General features: G+C 36.5%; 3 protein-coding genes across 13 annotated transcripts in view; 1 reads left to right on the plus strand and 2 right to left on the minus strand.

Annotated features, from left to right (window-relative positions):
• The window catches only part of LOC127867104 (dihydrofolate reductase-like), a 632040-nt gene that overhangs the window by 504578 nt on the left and 110321 nt on the right, over nt 1-17141 (plus strand). The window contains exons 1-2 of one of the 5 annotated variants that reach the window (XM_052408095.1): nt 12198-12221; nt 14201-14371. The exons of the other annotated variants lie outside the window; for them this stretch is intronic. Of the exons in view, the coding sequence (XP_052264055.1) occupies nt 14250-14371 (122 nt within the window). The 5' untranslated portion in view covers nt 12198-12221; nt 14201-14249. Of the gene's footprint in view, nt 1-12197; nt 12222-14200; nt 14372-17141 lie in introns of those variants that run through there. 5 annotated transcript variants of the gene reach the window in all.
• LOC127867113 (uncharacterized) overlaps nt 1-17141 on the minus strand; it is a 707753-nt gene that overhangs the window by 410885 nt on the left and 279727 nt on the right. The gene's annotated exons all lie outside the window — the stretch shown is intronic.
• LOC127867094 (uncharacterized) overlaps nt 1-17141 on the minus strand; it is a 514868-nt gene that overhangs the window by 196287 nt on the left and 301440 nt on the right. The window lies entirely within an intron of this gene.

Consider the following 17141-nt stretch of genomic DNA (forward strand, 5'->3'; position numbering starts at 1 on the left):
GGGCGAGGCTCACATACATTCATCATAATCATACAAGTAAGTGTTACTTAATGGAACTGTAAATATGGCAAGTGTACATGACGTGTCGCACCTTTAAATATACAACTGTTATGGTTTCAGCTGTTTAGTTTGAAGGGCTTAAATTAGTTCATTCCAAATGGCATAGTACATGTATTGTGAATTATCCAAAGGTGAACAGTTATCAAGCCGTTTCGCAGAAGAAAATAACGCGCACATTTCAAACAAGTTTATCCGTTTCAAACTGAGAACGTTATGATGATGGTGATGATGATGATGATGATGATGATGATGATGGTGATGATGATGATGATGATGATGATGATGATGATGACGATGGTGGTGGTGGTGGTGGTGGTGGTGGTGGTGGTGGTGATGATGATGATGATGATGATGATGATGATGATGATGATGATGATGATGATGATGATGATGATGATGATGATGATGATGATGATGATGATGATGATGATGATGATGATAAGATGATGATGATAATGATGACGATGACGATGATTAATATAATCATGGTATTCATATTGCTGCTGATGATTATAATGATAATAAGCATCATAAAGAGTTCTATTTTGGTGATAATAACGCTGTTGTTTAAAATTTATGTTTTTTCCTCAACGATAATTACGTTATGCCATCCTTAAATGAAACCATTTTACGATCTCACCATCAAGGATGTCTTCGGTCGCTCCGTTCCCAGTAACGTAACATTCGGCATCAACGTAAGCATCATAAACGGTCGACATTGACGTCACATGCGCAACGCCGCTAACCGGAAGTAGCGGCGATGGAAAGGCACACCGGGCGGTTGTAGCTGGAGAGGAAGGCCGGAAGTTCCAGTCGCAGTATCGCGATTTCGTTCCCCGGGTAGGGTTGGCCTATGTATCCAGTCTCTTTAAAGAATATAGATATGAGTGATAGTAGTAACTACGGCGGCATTAAGGGGACAGAAGAAATATTTTATTTAACTTTTTCTATGACGTGCGCACGTCATAACTATGGCGTGCCCACGTCATAGCTTTGGCGTGCGCACGTCATAGAAAAAGTTAAATAAAACATTTCCTCTGTCCCCTTTATGCCGCCGTATTAACAATTAAAGAACTACAACATTCATTTCACATAACTGTAGTAAGCGAAATGTTTTGAACATATTTATGACGTCGAAGTACACGAACCATGTGACATTCTAGACTAAGTTCACAATTTGTATAAATGAGCTTCATTCTGGGAAAACCGGGCTTAATACATGCGCGTTAAGTGTCGTCCCAGATAAGCCTGTTCAGTCCGCACTGGCTAATCAGGGCTTAATACATGCGCGTTAAGTGTCGTCCCAGATTAACCTGTTCAGTCCGCACTGGCTGATCAGGGACAACACTTTCCGCATTTACTCGATTTACTCCGGGCTTAATACATGCGCGTTAAGTGTCGTCCCAGTTTAGCCTGTTCAGTCCGCATAGGCTGATCAGGGCTTAATACATGCGCGTTAAGTGTCGTCCCAGATTAGCCTGTTCAGTCCGCATAGGCTGATCACGGACATCACTTTCCGCATAAACTGGACTTTCATTTACTCGATGTTTACTAATACGAGACTTAATTTTAACAAAACAAAATGCTGTAAAGCGGAAAGTGTCGTGCCTTATTAGTCTGTGCAGACTGCACAGACTAATCTGGGATGACGCTTAACACCCATTTGTTTAGCCCTATTCTCTCAGAGCGCCGCTCAAATGCATCGTACCAGAACATGTTCAACAAAGGCCATGTGTTGAGTTGTAAGATCGGAAACGACGAGGCAACTGCCTCTGCGTAGATTTTTACGAAAGAAACAAAATCCTTTGAAAACCATACGACAGAGTAATGCCAGTTGCTGTATAATCAACGCAGGAAAAGAATAATTCGATGACAATTTTTGCAAATACCACAACCGTTGCAAGTTCATAAAGGTTGAGGTTTATTGAAAGCAAACTTTCCGCATGGAAAGCACACTGTGGCTTAAAAACACTGTGAAACTGGATATCGCTGGGAACAATTCTCAGTAGAGACTTAATTTGCGATATGAATTCCTTATTCGATTTAGTTTACAACTTTACCTAAAGTTTTTCCTTAATGTGAACGAAGCAAGCATCATGGACAAATGTGCCTGTGTGTGTATTTTGAACCTAAGCAGGTCATTCTGCGAATGAGGCTGCAGTTTCCGCACATGAGGCTGCCGTATGTGAGCGAATGAGGCTGCAGTTTCCGCGCATGAGGCTGCAGTTTCCGCACATGAGGCTGCCGTATGTGAGCGAATGAGGCTGCAGTTTCCGCACATGAGGCTGCAGTTTCCGCACATGAGGCTGCCGTATGTGAGCGAATGAGGCTGCAGTTTCCGCGCATGAGGCTGCCGTATGTGAGCGAATGAGGCTGCAGTTTCCGCGCATGAGGCTGCCGTATGTGAGCGAATGAGGCTGCAGTTTCCGCACATGAGGCTGCCGTATGTGAGCGAATGAGGCTGCAGTTTCCGCACATGAGGCTGCAGTATGTGACCGCGAATGAGGCTGCAGTTTCCGCACATGAGGCTGCAGTTTCCGCACATGAGGCTGCAGTTTCCGCACATGAGGCTGCAGTTTCCGCGCATGAGGCTGCAGTATGTGACCGCGAATGAGGCTGCAGTTTCCGCACATGAGGCTGCAGTTTCCGCACATGAGGCTGCAGTTTCCGCACATGAGGCTGCAGTTTCCGCACATGAGGCTGCAGTTTCCGCACATGAGGCTGCAGTTTCCGCACATGAGGCTGCAGTTTCCGCACATGAGGCTGCAGTATGTGAGAACCCGGGGTATGTCCAAACACTACTACCTAGTTGGCTTACTGTGCGAATATGGATTACCGCTGCATTGTACAGCTATTTAGTTATTAGTGGAATATTTTCAACTCTGGTGTGGTATTTCATGGGATGGATTTTCCTGGGGACATCCGACCTGTCCGGCATTGCGACCGGGTACAAAACTCACATGCTTCCAGGGCACGGGGATTGAACAAGCTTCGCCTAAGTGAGAAGCGCGTGTACTAACCACTACGCTAACCAGACAGCCGCGAATCGTGGTAACTTACGCATCGTTGACACGTTCGACCATGAAATATATACATCATCATGGTTTCGTTTTCATATATTTCATAAGAGCATTTCTAAAGAGCTTAAAGGGGCCTTTTCACAGATTTTGGCATTTTTTAAACTTATTCATTAAATGCTTTATATTGATAAATGTAAACATTGGATCGTAAAAGCTGCAGTAAAAAATCAAGAAAACATTTAAAAAAAGGAAAAGAACATTGCCCGGAGCAGGTTTCGAACCAGTGACCCCTGGAGTCCTGCCAGAGTCCTGAAGTAAAAACGCTCTAGCCTACTGAGCTATTCCGCCGAGTATACATTGTTGGCGTATTTTATACCTTATATAAGCAATCTTCGTAGTTTCACAAAATTTAACGACAAAAACAGAACTCTCCAAATTATTCAATCGTTTCGCGTTGCAACGCTTTATAATTTTAAGGTTTTAAAATCGTAAAAAGATGCATATAATGGCTATATTAGAGCATGGTTAATGTTCAGAATTACTGTTTCCTCACAAATATCATAACTAAAACGAAAACTTACGAATCTGAAACAACTTTTTTCAATTTTGTCAATTTACCAAAGCGTGAAAAGATCCCTTTAACATATGCTTCATTTACGGGATACCTGTATAATCCAGTCACACTGCACTCAGATTATATCTGCGTCTGAAAACATTGTAAAAAATATCATCGATCATGTTTAATTTTTTAACTTTGCCGCGCGTGCGGACTGCACAGGCTAATCTACGAGCCACTTTGCGCACATGCATTAAGCACCGTTTTCGCAGATCGAGGCTCATATTTTCTTGATTTATGCAAATTATCCCACGAAGGTAGCGTTCAAAAATGTCTTTAAATACAATGACATAGGTTGTATGATTTTAATACTAGTATTCAATTATTTTACACAAGAATACAAATCATCGTGCAATTCAATACTAATATAGCGACTTCTTAGCGCGTCCTAGAATTTAAAGCAAAATATACCTCAGAACAATTTATTTCATTATTTCATACCTCTGCGGACTATATTTTAGTGTTAGCACATTTAGCAAAAAAGACATGAATATTTCGGTACCGTGCACTTGATAAAACTGAACGCACTGACGTCACATCTCTGTGAATAGAATGGCTAACATAAAGAACGGTAATTAGGGTATTTCAAAATATTTACTGGCGTTAAGATGATATATTTTAAGAAAAAGATAAGTATGGCGTGTTTTCCTGTGACCTAATTTATAGAGAAAATTTAAGTCAGTACTGCAATAATAGTTCTCGATTATTGGAATAACCAATTTGCTTTCAGCTTCCTGGGATTGATGACTTTTTATCGTTTCAAACATCATTCTCTCTCGAAAGTAGATCGCATATAATCAGTCATGGATCATTAACTTTTCTCTGTTGAGGTCATTGTCAAAAGTCAAATACAAATATATGGGAATGCTTTTAGTTATAATTCATAAAGATTGTGAATGTTTCTTTAAATATTCTGCCTCGTTAGTCTGATCAATCGGCGTTTACCTGAAGATGGTACATTGTGCCACTAAGATAAGTATATTTATGTAAAGTAAGTGACTACAGGTACGGATCCGTAACTCTAGAATCTCGTTCTAGGGGTACGGATCCGTACTTCTAGCCAAAACCACTAGGGTTTTCCTACAGGTACGGACCTCCCGTTTTCACATATTATATGCCCTTTTTCATAGGTAAATTGTTCCACACGTATGTTAGATCAATAACAACGAAGTATTTACCTTAATTTTAAATCAAATGCAATTTATCCGCTCGGCAGGACTCGTTTGTTTACATTGTTCAGGTCAGCAATAATAACCGAGGAACACCGGTTATGGTATAATCTATAACTGCTTCGGTACATAGTGAAACCGTTGTCGCCTCGCGGATGGGAGCATTTTAATTTAATAATTATTAAACAAATAAATAATCTTATGATAAGACAAAAAATATTACCTTTCTGTATTTCAATACTGAATGTATTATACTTGTTAAATAAAATGCGATTGTGGGCTGGAATTCAGAATCGATTAGCAATTGCTTGTTTGTGTCGTAGTCCGCTGTTGAGCGCGAGTAAGCAATTTTTTGCAATATTTGTAATATACTGTCGCGCTGCGCACGGTTCACACCCATTTTATCTGCGGTGACTTTCCTACGAAATGTTCTCAGCACGTGAAACAAACACACGCGACGTGAAGCCCCGGGAAATTCTCTGGAAAAAAAACTTCACGCTCGACGAAGTCTTTGTCAGACATGACTGCTTTTACGTTCTCCCATGCCGTATTTTGGTCCTTAAACAATAATGGACCATTTGTGTGATCATACCCTCGGTCTCATCCGCCATTAACCACAGAGCAACAATTTCACTTTGCCCATTTCCATTTTCAACAAGCATAATATACAGGGGCATGCGGAGGTCATTAACCTTGTATGTCGCGTCAATACATACAAATTCGGGATATGCTTCAAATGTTTTTCTCATCCTTGCGTCCTGATAAAACAAACCGCGCATTTCATTATCGTCATTTGAAATCACCTTGATAAACGCACCGGGATTTGCATTCATGTGCTCTACTGCGCGTTGTAACACTGTTATTTCTGAATCATTGTGTTTTTACGAAGTGTTTACGTTGTGGATATCTTTTAGTGTCACCACTTTGCCTGTTTTTGACATAACAGTTTTCTGGATCATTTTTTTTGTTTGCCTTAACCGGTAACATTGAAGAAATATTTTCCTTTTCCGTGGAATCCAAACGACGTTGCTGGAACAGATTACGGAATAACGTTTCATTTATGTCATGATTGTGTATCTCATTAACATACTTCACTTGGAGACTCTGGCCATCTGCCGATGAGTGGTCTTATCTCAGCCTTACAGCCCATTTGGAATGTGCTGAAAAGAACATTGTACTATTCTACTTTACTAGATCTCGATTACAACGTTCCCAATTCAGTAATAAAATATGAAATTTCCCACCTATTTGTGTCATGGTGATAAACAGAGACAACTATGCATTATACTAGTGTCAAATCCGTTTTTTAACTGAAGTTATGATTCGTCAGTCAAACTTTAAAAGCGTTGTGCATATTATTTATCTTGCAATTCCAGTAATATCATATCATCCTCATATCATCATAACATATAATTGTCATATCATCATAACATATCATTAAAACCTTAATTAAAGTTTATCAGATAAAAACAATAATAACTTTATCAGATATATTTTTCTTATATGAATATAATTTTCTCAACCTGGGATGACGTCACTTTCCCCACGAGACAAATATTTCCCGCTAGGTTTGTGACATTTTAATACAAAAGTTTACAGTGATATGCTTCTTTAATTTCACCCCGCGCTGTGTAAAAGGGGGTTTAATGCATGTGCGTAAAATGTCACCCCATATTAGCCTGTGTAGTCCGCACATGCTAACCAGGGACGACATTTTCCATACAAACCAGAATTTTAATAAGATGAGATTTTTTTTTACAAAATACATTTCCTATTAATCGTTACGCCTTGCGAGCTCTGTCAACCAATATGCGTGTATATAAGACTAGTATTGACCACAAAACTTAAATATCTTTCAGATAATGAAACATCTGCTCTTTTCTGAACGAATAAATCTTGTTTCTTTGTTATTGTTTCTCTACACATAATAAACTTTATTGACGGACAATTAGAGACACTTACGCGATAATTATATAACTGACGCTATCTACAGTGTTATAGTATAGTAGTGGTTTTGACGAACTTTTATAGTATAGTAGTGGTTTTGACGAACTGTTATAGTATAGTAGTGGTTTTTACGAACTGACTAACCAACTTTCGTGGATAAATACAGCTAGGGCTGTTGTCAATACGTGCAGATTTTAAAGGTCATATTTTATTTCATATACCATTTCAGCGAAGTTGTAATTAATAGCTACAACCTTTTTTAAAGCTTGGCCTATTTGAACTTGCATTTTGCATGCATCTCGGTAGGGATACAAACATAAGCAAACGGGGGGTGTTTGCTTCAAAGTTAATAAATACACAAGCGAATATGTATTTGTATATCACATTTATTAATATATTATACTGGGACGGTATGATAACACTCATAAGTTTGATTACATTTTAATGGAAAATCAACACTCAACCGTCAATACTTTTATTTCTGACACGAATTGGTCCGTAAATGAGAACAAGATAGCGCTTATTATAGAAGTAACGCGTGTTAGAGCACTGGTAGGCATATATTTATTAAGTTATGTTTACTGAAAAAGCGGCGAACCTCAGCTCACGTTTGCATTGGATTTCCTGTTGTAATTAATGCAGCGGAAACATTGAATGTCAATGGAATTTGGCAAATTTTGGACTTTACGCTATCGAAACATCCTAAAATTGTTTCAAATAAACTAATAAAAAAATATATGTGTGAAACGTTATATTCCAGCAATTGATTAATAAAGCATCAAATATAAACTAATAAGAATATATATTAAGTACACGCACGAAGTGAACATTGCGTAGAAAAATAAATGATGTAATTCATCTGTTGTAAAACATAAGGACAAAATGTCACAAAAATCGTGAAACAAATCTAACGTGAAATGATCAATAAGTATAAGTTCAATCGTGCTAGAGTGAGGGTATATGAAACGTTCCAGTTTCATTCCTGCTATGTTACTCGCAAAACGCAATTGATCAACGATATCCATTGTATATAGTCCTTATTCACATGGCCGCCCTGTACGGGGCTGTTATTCCTTAAATGAATTAACAAAAACTTCTTGAACACTTAAGACGTATCAATCTTAACCCTGAGATTAAATAAATAATGTTTATATGTTTTCCTCATAAAACAAACCTCTCCTTCTGTGTGGTTCGAACATTAGCGGTCGGTTATGCAAAACACCATGTGCATGTTTTGTGACATAGTGTTCGACTATTAAACAACGACCTATTTTGACGGAAAAGCCCTGTCTCTGCGAGTCAGTAAAACGCCGGATGCAGTCTAGTTGCGTGTGCCTAAGCAAATCGATGCGTAGTAAAAACGTTTTATTGTCAGTACTGTCGTACACATGTCTTTGCGGTTTCAGTTACACAGAACGCTCATTATTATCAAAGCTGCGCATTTTGGAATCGTCCATGGGTGTTTTGTTGACTTAACGCAGTTAAAGAATTTCTAAGATTTGTATATCAGTTTGATTTTTCATAAATCTTAGATATCAATTTAAGCGACATTTTCGTATATTTTCGTAGTTTAGTAAAATCTCATTAAAACATTTTTAAACAAATCTATAATGTTTCACCGGGATTCGAACCCGGGTTCGCTGTAAGCAAAAGCAAGAGGGTTACCACTGCGCCAAGCACGCTGTTATAAAGTATTGCAAATTATAAACGCTATGTTAGTAATACTCGTATTTTACAAATTATGATGAGTATCCATTAATGAAGAAATAATTTTTCTTATCCATTAGCGTTATTTCGCCTGTTTAAAAATGCATACATTCTTGTATGAATATATGACATTTTTTTCTGAAAATCGTTAGTTTGCCAAACTGTGAACAAGTCATCTAACTGCGTAAAGTCAACACAATATCCTGCGACCCGGTTTCAATTTACACTCCTGGCGCATGTGAGTTTTATTAGTGGTTATAATACCGGGAGAGGGTTTCCTCCAGGTAGTCCACCCACACAAGAACAATACTACCGAACAGTTGAAAACAATTCACTAAAATTAAATATCCAGAAATGGCAGCTATATTTCAAAAATCGTCAAACCTGTGTTGCATCCAGATAGATCATTAAATCTAAGTTATTGCCAAAATATAAATATTAATACATAAAATCATTTAATTTGAAGGACACATACAATAATTGTACAATTAAAATAATCAAGTATACACTATTGCACAAAATATGAAGTTCATAACAATTATTTATTTTAAAAGAATCTACAGTTGTGTTTTTTTACAATATTTAAGAATAAACAAAACTGTCAAATGTGTCTCAATTTTGAAAATTTTATATTATATGATATTGTAAAATGTTAAGTGATTATAACCCCAGTTTTATTTAAATGCGTGTTACCGTTGACATATGGACTGATATATTAATTATTGGAATTGCATCTATGTAACGCAGAACACAAGGAATGTCTATGAAGGTCTCCTTCACGCGTATAACTTTTTTTTTGTTACATTTTTTTACAGTTTGAAGCAATTTGTGTAAATTGCCATCTGTCAGGGGATAACGTAGCGACAACCGTTTTTAAAGTGCGAAATTTTAGGCTGTGCTTAAACATCTCAGCGATTCAAAATAAACCGTTTCAAAACAAAAATTAAAACACATCGTCGTTCAAAATGTCTTCAATAATGTTTATCATAGCAGTTTTGATGCTCTTGTAACTAACTGAGTGTAGTTTAATCTTTAAAAAACACACTGAGGCCACATTTTTGTTGTAGAGAGTCAATGTAATAGCTTAAGTAATATTAATTGTCCAACGGAATGAAATTGTTCTCGCAATTTTGCATTCAGTACACATATTGCTTAATTTATCACTAAACTATTACTTAGTGATCAGAGCGTTCACCACTTAAAAATGTTTGATCACTTCGTCAGGACAGATTTCTGTATCGCGTGGCTATCAAGCTAGAATATTGCTTTGAACATTCGCTTCTAATATAGGCGGACTTGATCAAACCCACTGGATGCATTATACGGTTTAGGTAAGTCATTTTTGAACTCACGATGTTAGGTTTTATCAATGTTTAATTACAATTATTTAAAAGACATATATACGCCCTGTTTTACCCCTTAAAATACTTATGATTAACGTTGTTGAAATACATCATAGTATTTTGTTTAGTTAGGTTTGCGATAGGAATATCACTACCATGATGAACAGTAGAAAATTAGACAGGTTTGCCGTATGCATTTCCCCATATTAATGTTTCTCCAGATCCGAAATGGTCCCTCTAAAAGGAAATACAGGATCAGTATGTTACTTTGTGATGAATGACTCAAACGGTATGAACAACCTGTTATCCATTACTTCTGAAAATAACGTTACTGTTAAGAAAGCTTGTGCAAATGCTACTTTAGACAGCTCCAGATCGTACTTATAAATTGAATAAATCAAAGCCATCGTCATGTGTTGATTAACGTGGTGCAAATATACAAAACACATGTTCATTTTTTAAGCTCAATGCACATGATATAAACCTCATTGTAGCACGGGGTCCTCTATTTATTGCAATGATTGCGGCCCTATATGATACATGTGAGTCTCGCTCTGTGAAAATGAGGCTTAAAGCATGTGCGTAAAGGTTCGTCCAGAATAAGTCTGTGCAGTCCGACTTGTTTGTTATAAGAAAGATTATTCTAAACGAAAATCCAAGGTAGGCTGACCTTGTCGTCAATGGTTAGCCTGATCGGACTGCACATGCTAATGTTGGACGAATCTTTATGCACATGCATTAAGCCCAGTTTTCCCAGAGCGAGACTTATCATTCTTATCCGCTTTCCGTTAATACAAGTCCGTTTTTCCTCTTCACGCAAGTTTGTGAACTTGCCATGACCTACACATTTTCAGATAATTGTAATACATTGGTCTTACGGGTTTACGTTGACATGGTACTATTAAAGGCACACCGCAATCGTGTTCATTTGACTGTTTAAGTTTAAACAGACACTATAAATTGTATTATGTAGTCTTGTTTTACCCGTTTCTCTGCGCTGTGATTCTGAACTAATAGTATACGGTATTTCGGACAGCCTCAGCGACAAGAAAATGTTGACGGATAATAACACATACTATAATTAAAATTATACATATTCAAGTTTAACAGCTATGTATCACCACATGACACAGTGTATAGCACTTGTTATAAGAGGAATGAAACATTAATACAACAACAATTCTTAATATTAAATTGTGCTTGTCCTGTGATAAACAATAACAAACTGTTTAATACTAATAACAGACAGTAAGTTACACGTAGATGAACATGTTTTTTAAAGTAACTTTTAAAATAGAAATCATTGGAACTCCATAAACATTTTCATGGAGTTGTTACTGCTTTGTAAACTACTGAACACCATAGGCGAACAATTATCAAAATGTTTCCACCACGAACGGTCTAATAGCATTCGATATGATGGCAGCAATGTGTGATAACAAAAGAGGCATTGGCTATCAGGGGGATCTGCCATAGCTAAAATTGAGCACCGCTTGCAAAAAAGTGATGTCGTAGTTTACCATATATAGACATTGATACGTTGTTTTTAGAAGATTCCGGATAACGTGTGTGCAATTGTATGTTCAACAACAACACAACGTTAGGTATTGAAATTGTTAGCAATAAGTGATATGCAGTTTGCATTTAATAATGTTATTTCTTCTAACGCTGTTCACGCATACCTGCCTTAAATTACGCAAAAATTAACCATTTATGCTCATGAAATGTAATTCAGCAATATCACGGGAGCGCCGACATCTGACGGGGTAAACTATTCCTTTAATGATTTAGTTTTATTGGAAACACACTACACCCGACAGGTAATCTTACCAGGGCCTGCCGGCTGGACACACTGCCTTGTCTAGGTAACCCTTCTCGTTTATCATGTCTGTCGACATTTTCAGCCATCTTTTCAGTGCTGCGAAAATAGGTGACATAACAATATACACACTATAAATAACGCAAGTAGATTGACCATTTTATATATTAAATATATACAATTCACTACGCATGCGAAATTTGCATTGCTGGGCTTACCACGTGACTATGACGATCGATATACTTGCGTTATCTATAGTTAACTGGTAGTTATATGGTAGACATACTCAGTAAAATTGTATACCGAATACACTGAAAATATGAAAACTTTACAACATTTTCAAATAATGTAATATACCAATCGTGATATTTTAATCAATATAAACTAATAATTGTAAAACAATACGGTATTTTAGAACTTTTCTGTTTCGTCAATCTGGTTGACTGCCCCTTTAAAGGTAATCTGGGTTTTAATCATTGTGTTTAATTCAATATTTTGGTATTTTGTTCAACATATCGTTCGGGCATTATACGGTTTAAGGTAAGTCATGTTTGAACTCACGATGTTAGGCTTTTATCTATTTTTAATTGCAATTATTTAAAAGACATATGTACGTGATGTTTTAGCCTTTAAAATACGTATGATAAACGTTGTTACAATACATCATATTTTGTTTCGTTAGGTTTGCGAAAGGAATATCACTACCACGATGAACAATAGAAAATTAGACAGGTGTGCCGTATGCATTTCCCGCTACTAATGTTTTTTTCCAGATCCGAAATGGTCCCTCTAAAAGGAAATACATGATCAGTATGTTACTTTGTGTTAAATGACTTAAGCAGTATGAAAAACCTAACAAATCAAACATAACCAAATGCAGTTAACACATAAGGATAAGGTACACAACAACAAACCTGAACACTCAAAACTGTTATCCTGTACTAGTAACTTCTGAAAATAACGTTATTGTTAAGATAGCAATATGTGCTTGTGCAAATGCTGCTTTAGACAGCTCCAGGACCGTAATAATTAATTGAATAAATCGAATACATCGTCATTGGTTGATTAACGTGGTTCAAATATTAAAAATTGTCCCCTTTTTAAGCTGCATCTGCATTATATAAACCTTATTGTAGCTATATATTATACATGTGGGCCTCGCTCTGGGAACACGGGACTTAATGCGTCTGCGTAAAGGTTCGTCCAGAATAAGCCTGTGCAGTCCGATTTTTTTATATTTAAGGAAGTTTCCTCTAAATAAAATCCAAGGCGGATATTGACGTCCATGGTAAGTTTTTTCAGACTGCACGGGTTAATCTGGGATGAATCTTTATGCACATGCATTAAGCCCAATTTTCCCAGATCGAGACACATTATTCTTATACATTGTCCGTATACTACCAGTCCCGTTAACCCCTTCGCAAGTTTGTGAACTCGCCATGACCTACACGTTATCAGATATTTGAAACAAATTGGTCTCACGAGTTTACGTTGACATGGTACGGCCGATATCGTGTTCATTTGTTTGAGTTTAAACATACACTTTCTATTGTATTGTGCAGTCTTGTTTAACCAATTCTCTGCGTCGTGGTTCTGAACTAATAGGATACGGTATTATAAGTTATTTCGGAAAGCTTCTGCGACAGCATATTGTTAAAAGATAATAACACAGATGATAATTAACATTATGCCAGCGAAATTTTAACAGCCATATATCAACACATGCCACAGTGTATAGCACTTGTAATAAAAGGAATGCAACATTAATACAACAACCATCCTTAATATTAAATTGCGCTTGTCCTGTGATAAACATTAACCAAATGTTTTATACTAATAAAAGATACATGTAGTTACACGTTGATGAAGATGTTTGTTTAAATTTAATTGTAAAATAGCGATTAATGGAACTTCATAAACTATTTTATGGAGTTTTAATTTTGTTCTTATCTACTTAGTAAAATAGTGAACACCATAGACATACAACTATTAAAAATGGGATAATCTCATTTGAACGGCCAATGCAAAGCATGGGGATTTTCAACCGTTTTAGGGCTAGCCGAGCTTCACTTTTACTGAAGAATTAATGGCGAAATGAACGCGTGTCTTAAAAGATATTAATCAATGGCCTTTTTCAGATTATAAATGAATTATTTATGAAGTTCAAAAGGTTCTTCAAAAGCTTCACACAGATTGTAGTGTACTTATTGTTGAACATGACGGAAATCATTTAGATGCTTTGTATTAAAGATGTTAGTATACAACCAAATATTGTCCGTATATAAACGACATTAAAACTTTGAAAAACAAGATAGTATACAGTTTTTTTGAAACGATGAATAAATTGAAATCGTCGTCATCATTTGACTTAGATTTATAAGCGCGTTAAATAGAATGAGAAAATAGTATTTAACTGAATTGGTGAATTTAGTTTCATCAATTGTTATATTTACTTTGTTGTTATTGAACTGCAACCAACCGAATGGTCATTACTATTGTAGAGTTGGTATAATTGGCAGGACCAGTGTGACGCACAATTAAAGAGTCTTAAGTGGGCCAATCGACATCATGGAACAAAATGTATCCACCACGAACGGTCTACCGGTAATCACATTCGATATGATGGCAGCAATGTGTCATAACAACAGAGGCATTGGCTACCAGGGTGATCTGCCATGGCCAAAATTGAAGTAAGTATACGAATAATTTTGGGAAAAAATGGGCTGCATGCATTTGCATAAGTGTCGTCCGATTTTAGCCTGTGTACACATTCCGCTTTTACGGACCTTTCGGTATGAAGGAGTTATCTTCTTAACGAAAACCCAGTTTATGCGGAAAATGTCTTCCCTTGTTAATTTTGACGTGACTTTACACACATGCATTAAGTCAATTTTTCCCAGAACGAAGTTTGATGTGTATCACAAATTAAAAACAATATATAAGACATATAATAGACATAATCTTAAGTACATACAGGATATTTGTTGGATTGGGTGGAATATCGATTTTAATTCACGAGTGATCATAGAAAATGATATTTTCACGAGTGGCGCATCCAATCCAACAAATTTTCTTTTTATTTTATGCTTACAAATTATTATTTTTATATTTATGCCAATCCGTTCAAACCAATTTCCTGTTGGGCGCCCCAAAATATCATTACCGCTTTTACAATAAGCGTTGCAAATAATTCACAAGAAAACAATTGTTTAACAATAACTTTTTTTTGTATTTACAATGCAAAACATATCGAGTGAAAAGAAACAAACACAGATTACATCATTTAAAAAATAAATAATCATATGATGACACAATTTGTTTATGTTATGTCGGCGTATTCATATGCGGAGTCTATTAATAGCCTAAATAACGGTAACAATGTCTTCGCCATGTTTAACAAAATGCACAAGAAAGGAGTGTTAAGAATTAAATAGAATTAACGTGAAAAAATTCAACAGTAAGTGTTCGTGCCAATTTTATCACAAACTATTTAATCGCTATCACTGTCTGGAATCATACGGATACGATTGTAGCGTGGTTGATCAGGAAAATCAGGCGAAGCATCCGGTGTTCTTGTTGGGGTCATGGGGATTTCACTTGTTGATTAAACACATCCTTCTGTGACAGACCCATTTCAGAGCTGTGGAAATTGAAAGTAACGTTGCCGTGGAACTTTGAGTTTACAAAGAATCCTCTTCCCATCGGTAAATCACTCATTGACGGGGTTGCAGTTGCAGATATAGGAAGATTCTGCTTTGCTACAGCAGTTTGGTTTGAACGCGAGATAATCTTTGAAATTTGTTTTATCAAAACAATTTTTTTGATTGATCCTTGTTTATCCCACTATAGTTATTCAGATTGTTGACATTTGTGTGGCCTGAAATTTGAATGATCTCTTGAGCTGGGATGTTTTCATCATTCAATTTCTGGATCAAGTGTTTTTTGGCACTGTAAAAAATTGTAATTTTATTGATAGTCTTTGCTAATTTGGAAAAGAAATCAAATGGAAACATTGCATATTACAATTAAAATAACGCTTTTGTAATTGCTTCGTGTCCATTTGAAAAACTTCATCCAGAGAAAAATACACATATACAGTGCATGGATCTGGAAAAATGGAGAAAAACATCTCGCTGAAATAATTGATTATTGATAATTTAAAGGTAAGTGCTCATTTTCTTGTTTATTTGGGATATGTACGGTGGCGCTAAGGTGACATCAACGCTCCAAAAAAGAAATTAAGTCGGGGAAACACAAAATTAGTCTATTTTCACGAGTTAATTTTTATTTTGGAGCAGTGATGTCACTTTAGTGCCCCCATAGATATGCGATTGAGTTAAATGTAAATTAATTCTAACTGTATGGGGTGATTCGGGGCTCCGTTATCCGAGCATCCGCCTTCATCTCTGACATAATGCCGTACAGCTTGTTTATACCTATTGCTGACCTCCTGAACCAGCCAAGCTGTGTGCTATTGCACGGTGTGAGGAAGAACGGACTGTAATCTCCTCTCATTTCCACTGGCCGTTTGTCTGCATACAGCTTATACAGATGAACGGGGTCTCCGTTGGGCTCTTCGGGGACTGCATAAGCCCTTGGCTTTACTGACCTAACAAAATGAACTTTATTTGTTTATAAAATAGTAACATTTAATTCAAAAGTTTCCACTAAGTTGCTTTAAACCATATACAAAACAAGATAGCAATGGCTTTTTTCAATTAATCATTAAGTTAATTTATTAATCATTTATTTAATGATCTACTGTTATTTATGAATCAGCCAGAATTTGTTAAATACATAAAAGAATTATTTTATCATTAATAAGTAAACGATTTTGTTGATTTAAAATAATTTATAAATATAAGCATGTTACATTTACATTAATTTTGAGTTTATGTATTTCATTTCCAGTCCTCGTGCCGAAATGAGTTGTGCATTTCATCCACAACGAATGAATTAGGCTCTGGGACTAAAATCTCCTAGTGTCTGGGCTGAATACATTGCCTCGATGTGCACTTCTGTAAGTGCCACAGCCTCTCTGGGTTTATTCCCATAGCCTTGTTTTTTTCCATGACTTTTGTTTACTTTTCATCACTTCCCAGACTTTGGCAAATTCTTTGTGAGTCATGAGTGATAATTTACTGTTATTGTGTTTTAAATAGCGGTCAATTGAGCCGATAAGGCCTCGCAGTATTGTGGGCTCGTACTCACTTCCATCTTTTTTTGTGACGCCCAACAAGAATTCACAAATCAGATTGTTCAACTCACGCGCAGGAATATTTTCAACATTCCTTGAGTCTTGTTTGTAAAGAAGAAATTGGTTGAAGAGTTTTATGTCACTTACTGTTTTCTTTTTGGTGTTCATATTTTCATTTTCATTCAGGTAATAGTCAATATTGACCGCTCGGAACTGCCGTTTCATGGTTGTTGCTGTGGCCGTTACTGCTGCAGTGGCTGTTG

Source organism: Dreissena polymorpha, chromosome 2 (genome assembly GCF_020536995.1).
Source record: "Dreissena polymorpha isolate Duluth1 chromosome 2, UMN_Dpol_1.0, whole genome shotgun sequence".
Lineage (NCBI taxonomy): Eukaryota > Metazoa > Mollusca > Bivalvia > Myida > Dreissenidae > Dreissena > Dreissena polymorpha.